The following is a 21778-nucleotide window of genomic DNA, read 5'->3' as shown; positions in this document are numbered from 1 at the left end:
AAAAAAACCCAGGACCAGTGGGTTCTGAGAGACGTTTTTCAGCTGTAAAAACGCTCTAATGCTGAAAAACGCTCAAAAACGTCATTCACCAACGTTTTTTAACGTTTTTGCTCCATTGAAAAAAAAAAAAATTAAATTAAAAAAAAAAAAAAAAACGCTAACGCTCAAAAACGCTAAAAACGCTATTGCAAAAACGCTGAAAAAAGCTGAAAGAAGTAAAAAAAAATCACTGCAAAGATACTGGCGTTTTCATAACGTTATTTTAACAGCCTGTGTGCATGAGGCCTAAAACCCACTAGTTCTGGGTATTTCCAGCCAAAAATCGCCCCTGCCAAAAACTGCTGATAACAGCCTATGTGTGAATGGATACATAGGATAACATGCTGGCAAGTTTACTGGCTGCAGAAAAAATGCCTGAAGCCCAAAACAGCAGTTATAAAAAGTCCAGGTTGAGTTGAAAAACGCCTGACAAAAGCTACAAAAACGTGCAATTCTGCTCCAAAGAACGCTTGAAAAAGTGCTTGAAAACGTGATTCTTAGGTGTAAGGCCTCATGCACACGGGACGTTTTTACAGCTGCTGTTTTTGGCTTCAGACATTTTTTTCTACAGTCAATAAACTCCCCATCATGTTATCCTATGTGTCCATGCACACTAGGCTGTTATCAGCAGTTTTTGGCTTTAAGCACTTCCGGACCGCCCACCGTCGTTATACGTCGGTACTATGAAGGAGGATATCATTGTTATGGCAGCAACTAGCTGCCATAACCCCGGTATCTATCCTCTTCTTCAGTGGGCGATCCGCTTCAAGATAAAATTAGTCTCTTTTTTTTTTTTTTTTTTTTTTTTTTTTTTAGTTTTCTTTTTTTTTAAAAGAGCAGTGTAAACATGTAAAAAAAAATAAGGTAAAATAAATACGAAAACATTTAAAAAAATTCTAAACGCGCCCTGTCCCGACTAGCTCGCGTGCAGAAGCAAACGCATACGTGAGGTATCGCCGCGATCGGTAGGGCGAGAGCAATAATTCTAGCCCTAGACCTCCCCTGTAACTCAAAACATGCAACCTGTGGAATTTTTTAAACGTCGCTTATGGAGATTTTTAAGGGTAAAAGTTTGTCGCCATTCCACGAGCGGGCGCAATTTTGAAGCGTGACATGTTAGGTATCAGTTTACTCGGCGGAACATTATCTTTCACAATATATACAAAAAAAAAAAATGGGCTAACTTTACTGTTGTCTTATTTTTTAATTCAAAAAAGTGTATTTTTTCCCCAAAATAGTGCGCTTGTAAGACCGCTGCGCAAATACGGTGTGACAGAAAGTATTGCTACGACCGCTATTTTATTCTCTAGGGTGTTAGAAAAAAAAAGTATAATGTTTGGGGGTTCTAAGTAATTTTCTAGCAAAAAAAAAATGTTTTTAACTTGTAACCAACAAATCTCAAAAAGAGGCTCGGTCCTTAAGTAGTTATAAAAACACAAAAATAATGGGTTCTGAGAGGAGTTTTTCAGCTGTAAAAACACTCTAATGTCTGATAAACGCCAATGAACACTCAAAAATGCAGCTCACCAAGGTTTTTTTTTTACGTTTGTGATCCACTATAAAAAAAAAAAAAAAATATATATATATATGTAGGAAGGCCAGTATGGTGGCCTGAATTTATGGGAGGAGCCCGGGGGGTACTTAAGCAGCCCGCTCACCTGTGGTGCTTGTCGGTTTCCTGTGCGCGATATACGTCACTAGGCCGACTATTCGATATACCAGCGTCCGCAAGTTCTTGCCTCGCAAAATTTCGTATTCGATACCGTTCTCAAAACTTTCGAAGTCCGCGTTTTTCGTTCGTAGTTTGTACCACGCGGCTGGCTTGGCTGTCGCAGGTAAGGTCCCGTCGGACTTTTCGTTTTCATATCAGGTCACTAAACGGTAATTTCAAATTTTTCGTTTCACTCGCTTTTCATAAACTGCAATGTATATCGCATTTTTCGTTTCATGTCATGTCACTAAACCGTACTTTCAATTTCGTTACTCGCACTTCACTATTGTAATGTATATCGCTCGTACTTTCGATATGTTACCATTTCGACAGCACCGCGACGCAGACGTCGCTTCATTTCTAGCATGTCGGTGTTTAAATATATGCATCAGTAAACAGCCATAGCAAGTCGCAATTTGCAAGTTATCGGATCAAGTCAGTTCGATACCAATCATTTCTCATTTCTGAAACATTCTAGAACTCATTTCTAACATTTCAAATCATTTCAAAACATTTCTCATTTCAGTCACCTACCGCGCTCCGATTCGAATCCAGTCGCATCGAAAAGATGCACCGATTCGTCTCGGCGTGCCCCAGGATTGGCCTCATTTCTATACATGCTCCAGAGTTACGTTTTCAGTCATTCATACCTCTGTCATGGTTATCATTTCATTTCCACCTATCACGTTCCGACATGAATCCAGTCGCATGGCAATGCACCGATTCGTCTCGGCGTGCCCCAGGATTGGCCTCATTTCTATACATGCTCCAGAGTTACGTTTTCAGTCATTCATACCTCTGTCATGGTTATCATTTCATTTCCACCTATCACGTTCCGACATGAATCCAGTCGCATGGCAATGCACCGATTCGTCTCGGCGTGCCCCAGGACTGGCCTCATTTCTATACATGCTCCAGAGTTACGTTTTCAGTCATTCATACCTCTGTCATGGTTATCATTTCATTCCACCTATCACGTTCCGACATGAATCCAGTCGCATGGCAATGCACCGATTCGTCTCGGCGTGCCCCAGGACTGGCCTCATTTCTATACATGCTCCAGAGTTACGTTTATCAGTAATTCGTACCTTCTGTCATGGTTATCATTTCATTTCCACCTATCACGTTCCGACATGAATCCAGTCGCATGACAATGCACCGATTCGTCTCGGCGTGCCCCAGGATTGGCCTCATTTCTATACATGCTCCAGAGTTACGTTTTCAGTCATTCATACCTCTGTCATGGTTATCATTTCATTTCCACCTATCACGTTCCGACATGAATCCAGTCGCATGGCAATGCACCGATTCGTCTCGGCGTGCCCCAGGACTGGCCTCATTTCTATACATGCTCCAGAGTTACGTTTATCAGTAATTCGTACCTTCTGTCATGGTTATCATTTCATCTCCACGTATCACGTTCACACATGAATCCAGTCGCATGGAAATGCACCGATTCATTATGGCGTACCCCAGGGCTCGGCCTCATTTCTGATACATGCTTCAAAGTCCGGATCATAGCTAATCGCAGACATCGGGAGATGGATCCATGTCTCTGCCATGCAGCTTACTACCATTTCACTCCCACAACGCATCACCGTTCCGGAACCAGTCGCATCTGACATGCACCGATTCTTTACGGAATGCCTTGCTGGTTCCAAACAGCATTTCATACCTATACCAGAGCTCGGTTGGTTGCCAGTCGCAAACACGGCACAACCAATTCAAGCCTCGGTCTAATAATCATTTCTCTCATTTCATTTCATACGGTGCTCCGATTCGAATCCAGATGCATCAAACAGGCACCAGATCGTCCCGGGTGCACCAATGTTTTCACTTGCCTCATTTCAATACATGCTCCAGAGCCCGGTTCTCGGTCGAATCAATGATGACGACCAGGCCGGACCTCTGTCATGGAGTCCATTCATAATCAAGGCAAACATTTCGAATCGTTTCATTGTCGTACAAATCGTTGCTTCAAAAAATCAGTTAGCAATCCCTTCACGAATTGTCACCTTTTCGTTTTCTCAGGTCAGTCAAAGTTCAGTAGGTCCACCCTGCACCAGGTTGGACGATATCCCCCCAGGTAAAAAAAAAAAAAAAAAAAAAGGGGAATGGGAGAATAAGTCGGGTAAGTATGTTTCAGCGGATCAAAGAAAAAACTTGAAATTCATCTCACCCCTAATAGGTTACAGTCAACCAGGAAATAAAAGCTCAAGAGAATCCTCACCAGAGCAACCATGTCTCAGACCGGCAGCGAAGACCTCACGGCCCCTCTGTCACCTTCTCCGGTCTCAGAAAGCGGCAGCGTGCAATCCCTTAGGGGATGGACTATCCCCAAACTGACGGCAGAGCTCAGACGCAGAGGTGTCCCCTTCCCCGCCACAGCAAGGAAAGGCGAGCTTTTCAAACTCCTCTTTCCCCCACCAGCAGCAGGACCCAGTATCCAACAGGCGTCCCTTCAGTCGATATCATCGGCCATTTCACAATTACACACGATGGTGTCATCTCTATCCACCTCAGTGGCAGACGTCCAAACCAGGGTTGCACTTCTGGAGGCCCGACCGGCCACGGCTGTCCCCGACCCAACGGCAACTCAAAGCTTGACACCTCTTCCTGCAGGTACCTCAGGCTCGAGCCACATTGTCTACCCCTCCCACCTGGTCCCAACCAGTATCAGGAAGGACATCTTGGACGGCAAGGACGTCAACCTGGCCTCTCTCCTCATTTCCGTGCATGATTTGGCAGAAAATAAAGCCTACTCCTGGGGTGACATATCAGTGGTCCTTAAAGCCAAAGACCCCAGATTGAACCGCAAGCTAACAGTCTCAGAGTTTACCCTGGCCTTTGGCATGCTCAGAGATGTCCTGTGCTCAGCCACCCCTAGCAGGCGGGAAGAGCTGGACTTGTATCTCCATACTGTGGTAGACTTGGGCCACAAGTACGGAGGTTTTGCCTTTTACGACTACCATCGTTCCTTTTCAGCCAAGGCCGCGGCCAGACTCATACAGTTCCAGATCACGACAGATTGGAGTCTCATGGATACAGAGCTCTTCTGCCGCCACTTTGCCGGCTTACGCTCACCTCTGTGTGCGATTTGCCAGTCTTCCACCCACACTGCCACCTGGTGCGCCAATACGGCAACCAGACGGCCTTTCGAGTTTCCCTCTACCTCAGGTTCAGTACAGGGTCAGCCGATCCCTGAACCAACGCCTCAGGTGGACAAACTCGGACGCCCAGTCCGAACCGTGGGAGGGGCAGCCATCTGTAATAACTTTAATCAGGGGTCCTGCAACTTCAGCCAGTGCCGTCTACTTCACCTCTGCACCTTATGTCATAGAGCACACCCTAGGATTTTGTGTGAAGTCAAGCAACACAAGAAGGCGTGACTAAGCCGGATCAACCTCTTATGGTTAGGATGGTATCTCACTTCACATCCCACCCCTTCCCTGGCCACCTTCCTTATTCAAGGCTTCACAGCAGGCTTTCACACCGGCCTCATTTCACTACCCCACACTACCCACGAATGTGCCAATCTTCGTTCGGCAGCCATTGACGAACAAGCCATAGATCAGCTCTTACAGGCAGAGGTGGATCGAGGTTACGTGATAGGCCCTTTCAGTTGCCCCCCTTTCAACACATGGAGAGTCAGCCCTATTGGGCTTGTCAAGGGCAAGTTTTCAAATAAATTGCGTTTGGTGTACGACTTGTCTGCGCCTCATTCTTCCCACATACCCAGTCTCAATTCCCTGATCCCCTCCGAGGAGTTTTCCCTAAAATATTCTTCCGTGGACATGGCAATACAAGCGATCATCAAAGCAGGCACAGGCGCCTGGCTCTCCAAAGCCGACATCTCGGATGCCTTCAAGCTCCTGCCCATCCACCCATCCCTTTGGTGCTGGCATGGCATCAAGTGGAAGGAAGCATATTATTTTGCTACAAAGCTCACCTTCGGTTCGAAGAGTAGCCCGTGGCTCTTCGACACGTTCGCCCAGTCCCTCGGTTGGATACTATTACACAAAGGTCAATGCCATGAAGTCATCCATTATCTAGATGACTTCCTACTGATAGAACCACCCAGCAAGCCCCCAGGAGATCTCGACAAACTTAGGGTAATTTTTGGAAACCTCAATGTTCCTATTGCCGAGCACAAAGTCGATGGCCCAGCAAATAGCATCACTTTTCTCGGGGTCAGCTTGGATACCTGCGCAATGCAAGCCAGTCTCCCCCTCGACAAACTATCACGCATTAGGGCAGTCCTTCACGAGTTTACACACACCAAGGACTGTACCAAAAAACAGTTGCAGTCCCTCCTGGGTATGCTCAACTTCGCTATGCGAATTATTCCACAAGGCCGCACATTTGTATCACGCCTACTCAGATTTCTGTCGGAAACTCAAGACCCTGATCAGATTCTGAATTTAGACTCCGCAGCCATAGCGGACCTATCCATGTGGGAGGAATTCTTGTCCGCCTGGAATGGCATATCTCTATTCATACCTATAGTTTCGGTCCATTCACCCCAGGTGGTAACGGACGCCGCAGCCTCCACAGGTTTCGCGGCAATTTTTGGCCATTATTGGTTTTCAGGACCCTGGCCTCAACAGATACTATTGATACCCGGCTTTTCCCAAACATCTGCCCTCTTTGAGCTTTACCCCATAGTGGCAGCCGCACAACTCTGGGGCCACCACTGGACAGGACAAACTGTAGTCTTTAGCACCGACAACCAGGCCACGGCAGACATCATCAACAAAGGCAGGTCCAAGTCCCTAGCAGTCATGTCCTTCCTGCGCAGGTTGGTACAACTGTCTTTACAACATCAGTTCAATATACACTGTGCATTCATTCCCGGCAGATACAACTCAGCAGCTGACGCACTGTCACGTTTCAATTATTCCTCCTTTTTCAAACAGGTTCCCGATGCCGATCCAATGTCGGCCCCTATCCCTGTCTGGTCACAACTGACCCTGGACTAGATCAACATTTACACGAAGCTACACAACTCATAAATCATTCCCTCTCCTACAACACACTTAAAGCCTACCAGACAGCTTGGAAGGCCTTCAACAAATTCCTCACGTCCTGCAGTTAAGGACCAACAGATATCAAGCAGGTACTGGCCTTCACTGCACACTGCCACACGCAGTTGGCCTTATCCTACAATACCATCCGGCTATACCTAGCCGGCATTCAACATTTTATGGCGCTTGAAGACCCCACGAAATCTTCACTATTCTCATCTCACGCTATACGAGCCGTTTTAAGGGGAATCCAGAAACAACAACCAGTCATCAGCACTAAGCGCTTGCCCATTACGGGACCCATCTTTAGGGACATGTCAACTATTCTGGCTACCTCGCCATTCGGTCTGCTCCGCAGCACGGTCTTACAAGCAGCGATATATCTAGCGTATTATGGGTTCATGCGCCCTGGCGAATTCACCTCTAACAAACCCACAGACCGAGTACTACGCAGACGACACTTACTTAGATACCAAGACCACTTCATCCTGCACCTCGAGGTCTCTAAAACCCAGCAAACGGGCTCAGGAGCGAACATTCACCTCTACAAAACCGACAACAGCTGGTGTCCAGTCGCCGTACTCAACCGGCTCCTGTCACTCCTGCCTGAACAGCCAGACAGCAGTCCCCTTCTACCGTTCCCAGTTAAACCCTTAAACGCCTCTCAGTTTGTGGAACACATAAGAATACTTCTCCGCAATCTTCATCTTAACCCTAGTCAGTATTCCGGACACTCGTTTCGCATCGGAGCAGCCTCCGCGGCATCCCGCCACGGGGTTCCGGACCACATCATCAAAAGACTGGGCAGGTGGAAGTCAGCCTGCTTCGCCCGGTATATCCCCAACCCACAAACAGAGATGGCACAGGCATTCTCCAAATTGGCTCAATAAATAATTGAAAATCAATAAAATCATAACCCTACCTGAATGTTTTTGCCCCCTTATTTTGGCATACCGGCCATTAGACCAAGGCACACTTTCAGGTCCATTTCATATGCTAAGTCCACACTTTCAGGTCCATTTCCGATGGTAAGTCCTATCTTTACTGTAAGTGGTATTCATGTACATACCGGACATAGGGCTCCAGCCATAAGTAGGAAGGCCAGTATGGTGGCCTGAATTTATGGGAGGAGCCCGGGGGGTACTTAAGCAGCCCGCTCACCTGTGGTGCTTGTCGGTTTCCTGTGCGCGATACCCACCCTCCCATCCCCATTTCACAGCATTTCTCAAACTATTCATTTCATTCATTTCTCTTACAGAATAATCATTTCTTAAACCAGGGTATGCCCCCTTATTTTGGCATACCGGCCATTAGACCAAGGCACACTTTCAGGTCCATTTCATATGCTAAGTCCACACTTTCAGGTCCATTTCCGATGGTAAGTCCTATCTTTACTGTAAGTGGTATTCATGTACATACCGGACATAGGGCTCCAGCCATAAATATATATATATATATATATATATATATATATATATATATATATATATATATGTGTGTTTATATATATTTTTTTTCTTTTTAAACGCTAAAAAAACGATAATGCGGAAAACCCTTAAAATGCTAAAAAAATGCTATTGCAAAAACTTTAAAAAACTGTCCACTGTGTATGAGGCCTAAATGTAGCCTGCAAGTGCAGTTGCTCCCGAGCTTAGTAAATGAGTTTCCATCAGCCAATCATGTGCAAGCAAAAATTCCGTTTTTTTATTTATTTATTTTTTATTTTCCTTGCACATGATTGGTTACTCTTTGTAAAGTGAAGCTTTACCTCATTTACTAAGCTCTGGGGCAACTGCACTTGCAATGTGCACAGTCTATTTGCCTTTAAGTAAATCAAGCCCAATAAATTACCCAATTTTTGGGGTAAAATATAAAAGATGGGGTTGTGGCAAATAACTAGATACTCAACATTGTAAAGCTTTAAAATTCTGTGCACCCCATGAAACACCAACAAACTTTGGTATCTAAAATTGTCCATAGATAATGTTTTAAAAGCCTTTACTGGGTATCGTTTTAGATTTAACCACTTTCCCTCCAGAAGATTTACCCCCTTCATGACCAGGCCATTTTTTACGACACAGCACGGCGTTACTTTAACTGACAATTGCGCGGTCGTGCGACACTGTACCCTGATGAAATTTAAGTCTTTATTTATCCCCCCACAAATAGAGTTTTCTTTTGGTGGTATTTGATCACCTCTGGGGAAAAAAAACAATATTTTTTACTTTCTGCTATAAAACATATCCAATAAAAAAAAATGTAAAAAAATCAAATTTCTTCATAAATTAAAGCCAGTATGTGTTCTGCTACATATTTTTGGTAAAACAAAACTCCAATACGCGTATATCGATTGGTTTGCACAAAAGTTATAGCGTCTACAAAATAGGGGATAGATTTATGGCATTTTTATTTATTGTTTACTAGTAATGGCTAGGGCTGGGTGATTTTCTTAAAAAAAAAGATTCACAATTCGAATCGAGTTTTTTTTTTTTTCTTTGGAAACCGCGACGGTCCTGAGGAGCTGCGGACATGAGTTTTTAGGCGAGGCCGCGGCTTCGGCCTAGTCCACGGCGTCCGGCCTCGCAGACTAGGCCGAAGCCGCGGCCTCACCTAAAAACTCCTGCCTGCAGCGCCTCAGGACCGGTGCGGTGTCAGAGCCGGTCCTAAGGCGCTGCGGACATGAGTTTTTAGGCGAAGCTTCGGCCTAGTCCGCAGCGTCCGGCCGAAGCCGATTTGCTTAAATTTTGAATCGATTTGACCTCTCAACTCAATTCAAGATTTAAATCAATTTTTTCCCCAGCCCTAGTAATGGCAGTGATCATCGATTTTTAGCGGGACTGTGACATTGCGGCAGACAGATCGGACACCTGACACTTTTTTTGGGAACCAGTGACATTATTACAGTGATTAGAGCTAAAAAATATGCACTGTCACTGTATAAATGACACTGGCAGGGAAGGGGTTAACATCAGGGGCGATCAAAGGATTAAGTGTATTCCCTAATTGTGCTTTCTTACTGTGGGGGGGATGGGCTCACTGCATGGACACAGTGGTCCGTGTTCCTGATTAGCAGGAACACAAGATCAGTGTTCATGCCTGACGGAGCGGCTGTCTGCTTTTTTACATCGGCAGACCGCCGTTCTGTCTCTGTGGGGATCAATAGCGGGTGTCCGCCGGGCCCGCTGGTTGGCTCTCCCTGTGGCCAATAAGCGTGCGATCGCAGCTCCGGAGGCCCCCCCCCCGTGGCTATTGACAAAATCACATACAGGTACGTGATTGTGCACAATAGAGCCTCATTGCTACAGTATATGTGCAGCAGACGATCGGGAAGTGGTTAAAAACTGACCACACTAAGCAGGAGCACACATCGTGGTCAGTTCTCTAGGTATGCTGGGAACTCAGCCTGCTCTACTCCAATGATCAGACTCGTCCTGACATGCCTCCCCCTGCACAGCCATTCACTGGGAAGATTAGTGTGCTGCTGTTTCTCTCCCCCCCCCCCCCCCCCCAGCTCTTATGCAGCTGAGAACAGAGGGAATATGATTGCTTATAAAAAAAAGGGTATTTATAATGGTTTTTTTTTGTTTTTGTTTTTTTTATATCTTTACACAAATGTTTTGCCTTTCATTTCTATTTTAGCTAGTTACATACCACCTGCGGCAAGTTGGCTCCCCTGCGCGAATTGCCATCATTGTACATCGGGGGACGTATACACAGCGATTTGAGGGCGACGCGTGCGCCCTTTCACGAGCGGGGGAGCCAACCAGAGGCTCTGGCAGCCACCCGCAATCGCTCCAGAGACAGGCAGAACGGGGATCTGTCAATGTAAACAGACAGCTTCCTGTTCTGATAGGGGAGGAGAGACAGGTCGTCTGTTCCTAGTGATTAGGAACGGCGATCTATCTACTCCTCCAGTCAGCCCAGCCCCCATACAGTTAGCAACACCTTGATCGCCCCCTAGTGTTAACCCTTTCCCTACCAGTGACATTTATACAGCAATCAGTGGCTATTTTTAGCTCTAAACGCTGAATAAATTTCAATGGTCCCAAATAAGTGTTAAAAGTGTCCGATCTGTCCGCCGCAATGTCGCAGTCCCACTAAAAATCGCCATTACTAGTAAAAAAAAAATAATAAAAATGCTATAAATCTATCCCATAGTTTGTAGACGCTATAACTTTTGCGCAAACCAATCAATATATGCTTATTGCGATTTTGTTTTACCAAAAATATGTAGCAGAATACATGTTGCCCTAAACAGGAAGAAATTTTGTTTTTTTACTTTTTCTGGGGGGGATATTTAATATAGCAAAAAGTAAAAGATAAAAAACACATGGCAGAGCTCCATCACTGTTTTCTCCAAACAAGCCTGTCTATGGAAACACTTAGCTGAGTTGCTCTGTAAAGAGAACCTGTACTAAGGACATTTAGAGACTGCTGCCTGCCAGTCCTGCTGTTCCTGCAGCTGCAGTGCATCCAGACTGAGCGATCCATTGAGGACGCGGACCCCCCAGACCCCACAACCCCCTGTATTGTAGAGGCACACACCTGTTGCTGCCCATGTAACACACACTGTATGCAGCATGTACAGTTCAGGTATGGCAACTCTTGCTTGACTCAGGATACAGTGTAGGGATCATTGTGGGATCTACTTCTAAGGGATACACAGTACATGTAATAAACATGGAAGGATTAGCATTGTTCAGGCATTCAGTGACAACCAGCCATATGGACCTCTTAGAATAGAATGTCTCCTACTGGTAACCTTCTCGATGTAACAAGACGATGGGGTCAGTTTGAGGTTTGTTTCTCTCTAGATTCCAGTATAATCACCAGTAGGGTAGTCCTTACTCATTCTGTTTGTTCCCACAGCTGGAAAAGAGCGTCCGGCGACTGAGAGAGAAGTTCTACGGCCACATTCCAATAGAGACAGCGGTCCATCTCATGAGGAAGTTTACCAACAATCATGTACAAGTGTGTCAATACATCATCCTGTGCAAGGACGACCTTAATGGTAGGTACTGCGACTGACACCATCATCATTATACAGTATTTATTTCTAGGGTAGGTTCTGTACTGTACATTAGATGGTTACCTGAAACGCACCGCTGTCCTCTGTCACCTGACACGCACCGCTCTCCTCCGTCCCCTGACACGCAGCGCTGTCCTCCTTCCCCTGACACGCACCGCTGTCCTCCGTCCCCTGACACGCACCGCTGTCCTCCGTCACCTGACACGCACCGCTGTCCTCCGTCACCTGACACGCACCGCTGTCCTCCGTCACCTGACACGCACCGCTGTCCTCCGTCACCTGACACGCACCGCTGTCCTCCGTCACCTGACATGCACCGCTGTCCTCCGTCCCCTGACATGCACCGCTGTCCTCCGTCACCTGATACGCACCGCTGTCCTCCGTCCCCTGACACGCACCGCTGTCCTCCGTCACCTGATACGCACCGCTGTCCTCCGTCCCCTGACACGCACCGCTGTCCTCCGTCCCCTGACACGCACCGCTCTCCTCCGTCCCCTGACACGCAGCGCTGTCCTCCTTCCCCTGACACGCACCGCTGTCCTCCGTCCCCTGACACGCACCGCTGTCCTCCGTCACCTGACACGCACCGCTGTCCTCCGTCACCTGACACGCACCGCTGTCCTCCGTCACCTGACACGCACCGCTGTCCTCCGTCCCCTGACACGCACCGCTGTCCTCCGTCCCCTGACACGCACCGCTGTCCTCCGTCCCCTGACACGCACCGCTGTCCTCCGTCCCCTGATACGCACCGCTGTCCTCCGTCCCCTGACACGCACCGCTGTCCTCCGTCCCCTGACACGCACCGCTGTCCTCCGTCACCTGACACGCACCGCTGTCCTCCGTCCCCTGACACGCACCGCTGTCCTCCGTCACCTGACACGCACCGCTGTCCTCCGTCCCCTGACACGCACCGCTGTCCTCCGTCCCCTGACACGCACCGCTGTCCTCCGTCCCCTGACACGCACCGCTGTCCTCCGTCCCCTGACACGCACCGCTGTCTTCTGTCCCCTGACACGCACCGCTGTCCCCCGTCCCCTGACACGTACCACTGTCCTCCGTCCCCTGACATGCACCGCTGTCCTCCATCACCTGACACGCACCGCTGTCCTCTGTACCCTGACACACACCGCTGTCCTCCGTCCCCTGACACGCACCGCTGTCCTCCGTCACCTGACACGCACCGCTGTCCTCTGTACCCTGACACGCACCGCTGTCCTCCGTCCCCTGACACGCACCACTGTTTTCCGTCACCTGACACGCACCGCTGTCCTCCGTCCCCTGACACGCACCGCTGTCCTCCGTCCCCTGACACGCACCGCTGTCCTCCATCACCTGACACGCACCGCTGTCCTCTGTACCCTGACACGTACCGCTGTCCTCCGTCCCCTGACATGCACCGCTGTCCTCCATCACCTGACACGCACCGCTGTCCTCTGTACCCTGACACACACCGCTGTCCTCCGTCCCCTGACACGCACCGCTGTCCTCCGTCCCCTGACACGTACCGCTGTCCTCCGTCCCCTGACATGCACCGCTGTCCTCCATCACTTGACACGCACCGCTGTCCTCTGTACCCTGACACACACCGCTGTCCTCTGTCCCCTGACACACACCGCTGTCCTCCGTCACCTGACACGCACCGCTGTCCTCCGTCCCCTGACACGCACGGCTGTCCTCCGTCCCCTGACACGCACCGCTGTCCTCCGTCCCCTGACACGCACCGCTGTCCTCCGTCCCCTGACATGCACCACTGTCCTCCGTCACCTGACACGCACCGCTGTCCTCTGTACCCTGACACGCACCGCTGTCCTCCGTCCCCTGACACGCACCACTGTTTTCCGTCACCTGACACGCACCGCTGTCCTCCGTCCCCTGATACGCACCGCTGTCCTCCGTCCCCTGACACGCACCGCTGTCCTCCGTCCCCTGACACGCACCGCTGTCCTCCATCACCTGACACGCACCGCTGTCCTCTGTACCCTGACACGTACCGCTGTCCTCCGTCCCCTGACATGCACCGCTGTCCTCCATCACCTGACACGCACCGCTGTCCTCTGTACCCTGACACACACCGCTGTCCTCCGTCCCCTGACACGCACCGCTGTCCTCCGTCCCCTGACACGTACCGCTGTCCTCCGTCCCCTGACATGCACCGCTGTCCTCCATCACCTGACACGCACCGCTGTCCTCTGTACCCTGACACACACCGCTGTCCTCCGTCCCCTGACACGCACCGCTGTCCTCCGTCACCTGACACGCACCGCTGTCCTCCGTCCCCTGACACGCACCGCTGTCCTCCGTCCCCTGACACGCACCGCTGTCCTCCGTCCCCTGACATGCACCGCTGTCCTCCGTCACCTGACACGCACCGCTGTCCTCCGTCCCCTGACACGCACCGCTGTCCTCCGTCCCCTGACACGCACCGCTGTCCTCCGTCACCTGACACGCACCGCTGTCCTCCGTCCCCTGACACGCACCGCTGTCCTCCGTCACCTGACACGCACCGCTGTCCTCCGTCCCCTGACACGCACCGCTGTCCTCCGTCACCTGACACGCACCGCTGTCCTCCGTCCCCTGACATGCACCGCTGTCCTCCGTCCCCTGACACGCACCGCTGTCTTCTGTCCCCTGACACGCACCGCTGTCCTCCGTCCTCTGACACGTACCGCTGTCCTCCGTCCCCTGACATGCACCGCTGTCCTCCATCACCTGACACGCACCGCTGTCCTCTGTACCCTGACACGCACCGCTGTCCTCCGTCCCCTGACACGCACCGCTGTCCTCCGTCACCTGACACGCACCGCTGTCCTCTGTACCCTGACACGCACCGCTGTCCTCCGTCCCCTGACACGCACCACTGTTTTCCGTCACCTGACACGCACCGCTGTCCTCCGTCCCCTGACACGCACCGCTGTCCTCCGTCCCCTGACACGCACCGCTGTCCTCCATCACCTGACACGCACCGCTGTCCTCTGTACCCTGACACGTACCGCTGTCCTCCGTCCCCTGACATGCACCGCTGTCCTCCATCACCTGACACGCACCGCTGTCCTCTGTACCCTGACACACACCGCTGTCCTCCGTCCCCTGACACGCACCGCTGTCCTCCGTCCCCTGACACGTACCGCTGTCCTCCGTCCCCTGACATGCACCGCTGTCCTCCATCACCTGACACGCACCGCTGTCCTCTGTACCCTGACACACACCGCTGTCCTCTGTCCCCTGACACACACCGCTGTCCTCCGTCACCTGACACGCACCGCTGTCCTCCGTCCCCTGACACGCACCGCTGTCCTCCGTCCCCTGACACGCACCGCTGTCCTCCGTCCCCTGACACGCACCGCTGTCCTCCGTCCCCTGACATGCACCGCTGTCCTCCGTCACCTGACACGCACCGCTGTCCTCTGTACCCTGACACGCACCGCTGTCCTCCATCCCCTGACACGCACCACTGTTTTCCGTCACCTGACACGCACCGCTGTCCTCCGTCCCCTGACACGCACCGCTGTCCTCCGTCCCCTGACACGCACCGCTGTCCTCCGTCCCCTGACACGCACCGCTGTCCTCCGTCCCCTGACACGCACCGCTGTCCTCCATCACCTGACACGCACCGCTGTCCTCTGTACCCTGACACGTACCGCTGTCCTCCGTCCCCTGACATGCACCGCTGTCCTCCATCACCTGACACGCACCGCTGTCCTCTGTACCCTGACACACACCGCTGTCCTCCGTCCCCTGACACGCACCGCTGTCCTCCGTCCCCTGACACGTACCGCTGTCCTCCGTCCCCTGACATGCACCGCTGTCCTCCATCACCTGACACGCACCGCTGTCCTCCGTCCCCTGACATGCACCGCTGTCCTCCATCACCTGACACGCACCGCTGTCCTCTGTACCCTGACACACACCGCTGTCCTCCGTCCCCTGACACGCACCGCTGTCCTCCGTCACCTGACACGCACCGCTGTCCTCCGTCCCCTGACACGCACCGCTGTCCTCCGTCCCCTGACACGCACCGCTGTCCTCCGTCCCCTGACATGCACCGCTGTCCTCCGTCACCTGACACGCACCGCTGTCCTCTGTACCCTGACACGCACCGCTGTCCTCCGTCCCCTGACACGCACCACTGTTTTCCGTCACCTGACACGCACCGCTGTCCTCCGTCCCCTGACACGCACCGCTGTCCTCCGTCCCCTGACACGCACCGCTGTCCTCCGTCCCCTGACACGCACCGCTGTCCTCCGTCCCCTGACACGCACCGCTGTCCTCCATCACCTGACACGCACCGCTGTCCTCTGTACCCTGACACGTACCGCTGTCCTCCGTCCCCTGACATGCACCGCTGTCCTCCATCACCTGACACGCACCGCTGTCCTCTGTACCCTGACACACACCGCTGTCCTCCGTCCCCTGACACGCACCGCTGTCCTCCGTCCCCTGACACGTACCGCTGTCCTCCGTCCCCTGACATGCACCGCTGTCCTCCATCACCTGACACGCACCGCTGTCCTCCGTCCCCTGACATGCACCGCTGTCCTCCGTCCCCTGACACGCACCGCTGTCTTCTGTCCCCTGACACGCACCGCTGTCCTCCGTCCTCTGACACGTACCGCTGTCCTCCGTCCCCTGACATGCACCGCTGTCCTCCATCACCTGACACGCACCGCTGTCCTCTGTACCCTGACACGCACCGCTGTTCTCCGTCCCCTGACACGCACCGCTGTCCTCCGTCACCTGACACGCACCGCTGTCCTCTGTACCCTGACACGCACCGCTGTCCTCCGTCCCCTGACACGCACCACTGTTTTCCGTCACCTGACACGCACCGCTGTCCTCCGTCCCCTGACACGCACCGCTGTCCTCCGTCCCCTGACACGCACCGCTGTCCTCCATCACCTGACACGCACCGCTGTCCTCTGTACCCTGACACGTACCGCTGTCCTCCGTCCCCTGACATGCACCGCTGTCCTCCATCACCTGACACGCACCGCTGTCCTCTGTACCCTGACACACACCGCTGTCCTCCGTCCCCTGACACGCACCGCTGTCCTCCGTCCCCTGACACGTACCGCTGTCCTCCGTCCCCTGACATGCACCGCTGTCCTCCATCACCTGACACGCACCGCTGTCCTCTGTACCCTGACACACACCGCTGTCCTCTGTCCCCTGACACACACCGCTGTCCTCCGTCACCTGACACGCACCGCTGTCCTCCGTCCCCTGACACGCACCGCTGTCCTCCGTCCCCTGACACGCACCGCTGTCCTCCGTCCCCTGACACGCACCGCTGTCCTCCGTCCCCTGACATGCACCGCTGTCCTCCGTCACCTGACACGCACCGCTGTCCTCTGTACCCTGACACGCACCGCTGTCCTCCGTCCCCTGACACGCACCACTGTTTTCCGTCACCTGACACGCACCGCTGTCCTCCGTCCCCTGACACGCACCGCTGTCCTCCGTCCCCTGACACGCACCGCTGTCCTCCGTCCCCTGACACGCACCGCTGTCCTCCGTCCCCTGACACGCACCGCTGTCCTCCATCACCTGACACGCACCGCTGTCCTCTGTACCCTGACACGTACCGCTGTCCTCCGTCCCCTGACATGCACCGCTGTCCTCCATCACCTGACACGCACCGCTGTCCTCTGTACCCTGACACACACCGCTGTCCTCCGTCCCCTGACACGCACCGCTGTCCTCCGTCCCCTGACACGTACCGCTGTCCTCCGTCCCCTGACATGCACCGCTGTCCTCCATCACCTGACACGCACCGCTGTCCTCTGTACCCTGACACACACCGCTGTCCTCCGTCCCCTGACACGCACCGCTGTCCTCCGTCACCTGACACGCACCGCTGTCCTCCGTCCCCTGACACGCACCGCTGTCCTCCGTCCCCTGACACGCACCGCTGTCCTCCGTCCCCTGACATGCACCGCTGTCCTCCGTCACCTGACACGCACCGCTGTCCTCTGTACCCTGACACGCACCGCTGTCCTCCGTCCCCTGACACGCACCACTGTTTTCCGTCACCTGACACGCACCGCTGTCCTCCGTCCCCTGACACGCACCGCTGTCCTCCGTCCCCTGACACGCACCGCTGTCCTCCGTCCCCTGACACGCACCGCTGTCCTCCGTCCCCTGACACGCACCGCTGTCCTCCATCACCTGACACGCACCGCTGTCCTCTGTACCCTGACACGTACCGCTGTCCTCCGTCCCCTGACATGCACCGCTGTCCTCCATCACCTGACACGCACCGCTGTCCTCTGTACCCTGACACACACCGCTGTCCTCCGTCCCCTGACACGCACCGCTGTCCTCCGTCCCCTGACACGTACCGCTGTCCTCCGTCCCCTGACATGCACCGCTGTCCTCCATCACCTGACACGCACCGCTGTCCTCTGTACCCTGACACACACCGCTGTCCTCCGTCCCCTGACACGCACCGCTGTCCTCCGTCACCTGACACGCACCGCTGTCCTCCGTCCCCTGACACGCACCGCTGTCCTCCGTCCCCTGACACGCACCGCTGTCCTCCGTCCCCTGACACGCACCGCTGTCCTCCGTCCCCTGACATGCACCGCTGTCCTCCGTCACCTGACACGCACCGCTGTCCTCTGTACCCTGACACGCACCGCTGTCCTCCGTCCCCTGACACGCACCACTGTTTTCCGTCACCTGACACGCACCGCTGTCCTCCGTCCCCTGACACGCACCGCTGTCCTCCGTCCCCTGACATGCACCGCTGTCCTCCGTCCCCTGACACGCACCGCTGTCCTCCGTCCCCTGACACGCACCGCTGTCCTCCGTCACCTGACACACCGCTGTCCTCCGTCCCCTGACACGCACCGCTGTCCTCCGTACCCTGACACGTACCGCTGTCCTCTGTCCCCTGACATGCACCGATGTCCTCCGTCACCTGACACGCACCGTGGTCCTCTGTCCCGTGACAGGCACCGCTGTCCTCTGTCCCCTGACACGCACCGCTGTCCTCCGTCACCTGACACGCCCCGTTGCCCTCGGTCCCCTGACACGTACCGCTGTCCTCTGTCCCCTGACACGCACCGCTGTCCTCCGTCCCCTGACACGCACCACTGTCCTCTGTCCCCTGACACGCACCGCTGTCCTCTGTCCCCTGACACGCACCGCTGTCCTCTGTCCCCTGACACGCACCGATGTCCTCCATCCCCTGACACGCATCGCTGTCCTCCGTCACCTGACACGCATCGCTGTCCTCCGTCACCTGACACGCACCGCTGTCCTCCGTCACCTGACACGCACCGCTGTCCTCCGTCCCCTGAACGCACCGCTGTCCTCCGTCCCCTGACACGCACCGATGTCCTCCATCCCCTGACACGCATCGCTGTCCTCCGTCACCTGACACGCACCGCTGTCCTCCGTCACCTGACACGCACCGCTGTCCTCCGTCCCCTGACACGCACCGCTGTCCTCCGTCCCCTGACACGCACCGATGTCCTCCGTCACCTGACATGCACCAATGTCCTCCGTCCCCTGACACGCACCGCTGTCCTCCGTCACCTGACACACACCATGATCTTTCATCGCCTAACATGCATTTGACATACACAACTGTCATGTGACATACACTACATGGGCTCTGTCTTCTAATGTACACAGCCACCACTCCATCTCTTAGCACACATCACTTTTTTTGTTACCTGACACTCACTACTATCCTCTGACATATATGGTTGTCCCATGTGAAAAAAAAAAAAAAAAACACACACAAATAAATAAACCCCATGTACACAATCCTGTACCCACAGTTGATGCAGACGAAGGCAAAAAAACCTCAGCAAAGCATGATCCAATTTGCTCCAGAGGGGGGAAAAATTATTCTTGATCTCCCAAGAGGCCATTGGATATTCCCTGGATCAACTTTATCTATAAATGTCAGTACCCAGTTATATTCTGTACATTTAGGAATGAATCCAGGCCTTTTTTAAAGCAATCTTCTTAGTTGGCCAGAACCACCTCTGGAGGGAGTCTATTCCACATTTTCACAGCTCTTACTGTGAAGAAACCTTTCCGTATTTGGAGATAAAATCTCTTTCCCTCTAGACATAAAGAGTGCCCCCTTGTCCTCTGTGATGATCTTAAGTCTGGGTTCACACTATTGTGAATTGTATGTGGGATCCCCGCATCCAATTCGCAATAGCAGGAGAATGTGACCAGCTCTCTAAGGAGCCGGTTCACATATCTCCGATGCAAATTGCACGGGAGCCCTGTGCGTCTTTTGGTCCATTTCAGGCCAAAATTCGGGCTAAAATCGGACCTGAAGCGGTGAACCAGGACGCACAGGACACCTGCTGGGAGCCCCATCAGCATCCAGTGTGAACCGAGCCTAAAGTGAATTACTCAACACCAAGTCCACTATATGGACCACTTCTGTATTTGTACATGTTGATCATATCCCCCTTAATCTGTTCTCATGAGAAATAGATTCAGTTCCTCCAATCTTTCCTCATAGATGAGCCCTTCCATGCCTATTATCAGTTTGGTTGCCCTTCTCTGCATTTTCTCCAGTTCCCCCGATATCCTTTTTGAGAACCGGTGCAATACCGTTTGTTTTATAGCAGACAGTAAAAAATATATATATATATTTTTTTTAAATTGTCAGTCTTTTTTTGTTTATAGCACAAAAAATAAAAACCGCTGAGGTGATCAAATACCACCAAAATAAAGCACTATTTATGGGGGAAAAAAAGGATATCAATTTTGTTTAGGTACAACGTCGCACGACCGCGCAATTGTCTGTAAAATGACGCAGTGTTGTATCGCAAGAAATGGCCTGGTCCGGAGTGGGGGTAAATCTTCTGGAGGTCTACTTCTGGAGTGGCTACTTCTTCCCCTAATACTTATCACCTCATAATACTGTAGATAAATTAGTTAATAATTAGTTAGTAATTATGTTTGTTACTGCACCCTTCCTCCAAAATACCTGTTTGCCTTATTCCTATGTTTGTATGTTAAAATTCCAGATATTGATCCAGATGACAGAAGCAGTTTGAAAAAAGACAAAGTTGCAATGGTAAGCTGTTTATTCCCCTTATTCAGCGATGGCAGAGTGCAAAGTGCAGCAACCTGTAGTATTAACCACTTGAAGACCAAGCCTTCTTCTGACACTTTTTGTTTACATTTTTTGCTAGAAAATGACTTAAAAACCCCCAAACATTATATATTTTTTAAAGCAGAGGCCCTAGATAATAAAATAGTGGGTGTTGCAATTTTTTTATGTCACACCATATTCACACAGTGGTTTTTCCAACGCTTTTTGTTTTGGAAAAAATATATTTTAATGATTTTTAATGCACAAAAAACACAATATAATACTTAATTGTTTGGTAAACTCTAAACCATGTTACGCTGAGTAAGTGAATAACTAACATTGCTTGCTTTAAAATTGCACATGCCTGTGGAAAGCTTTAAAAGCCTTTACAGGTTAGATTTACGAAGGGTCTGGTGCTTGAATTACTGCTCTCGATCTGACATTCGTGGTGATACCTCACAAGCGTTACTGCCGTCCTTTGGACTCGGCTGATCACAGATCGGGGTAAAGGGCCTATCATAGCGGCCCTTTACCACGTGATCAGCTGCCAGCCAATGACAGCTGACCACATGATGTAAACAGAAGCCGATTATCGGCTTTTTTCCCCTCACGCTGGAGAAAAGAGAACTGGCTTCTGTTAAAGGGACAACGGTCCCAACATTGCCCACCAGTGCTGCTAATCAATGCCCACCAGTACTGTTAATCAGTGCCCATCAGTGCCACCTATCAGATCCCATCAATACTGCTAATCAGTGCCCACCAGTACTGTTAATCAGTGCCCATCAGTGCCACCTATCAGTGCCCATCAATACTGCTAATTAGTGCCCACCAGTACTGTTAATCAGTGCCCATCAGTGCCATCTATCAGTGCCCATCAATACTGCTAATCAGTGCCCACCAGTGCC

At 52.1% G+C, this 21778-nt stretch overlaps 1 protein-coding gene across 1 annotated transcript in view; it reads left to right on the top strand.

Moving 5' to 3' along the window:
• The window catches only part of SHFL (shiftless antiviral inhibitor of ribosomal frameshifting), a 72602-nt gene that overhangs the window by 24126 nt on the left and 26698 nt on the right, over positions 1-21778 (top strand). Inside the window, exons 2-3 of the mRNA XM_073622537.1 lie at positions 11644-11785; positions 20806-20855. Of these exons, the coding sequence (XP_073478638.1) occupies positions 11644-11785; positions 20806-20855 (192 nt within the window). The remainder of the gene's footprint in view (positions 1-11643; positions 11786-20805; positions 20856-21778) is intronic.

Source organism: Aquarana catesbeiana, linkage group LG03 (assembly GCF_042186555.1).
Source record: "Aquarana catesbeiana isolate 2022-GZ linkage group LG03, ASM4218655v1, whole genome shotgun sequence".
Taxonomy (NCBI): Eukaryota; Metazoa; Chordata; class Amphibia; order Anura; family Ranidae; genus Aquarana; species Aquarana catesbeiana.
The sequence above is the reverse complement of the archived record's forward strand: the minus strand, read 5'-3'. Positions and strand labels throughout refer to the sequence as shown.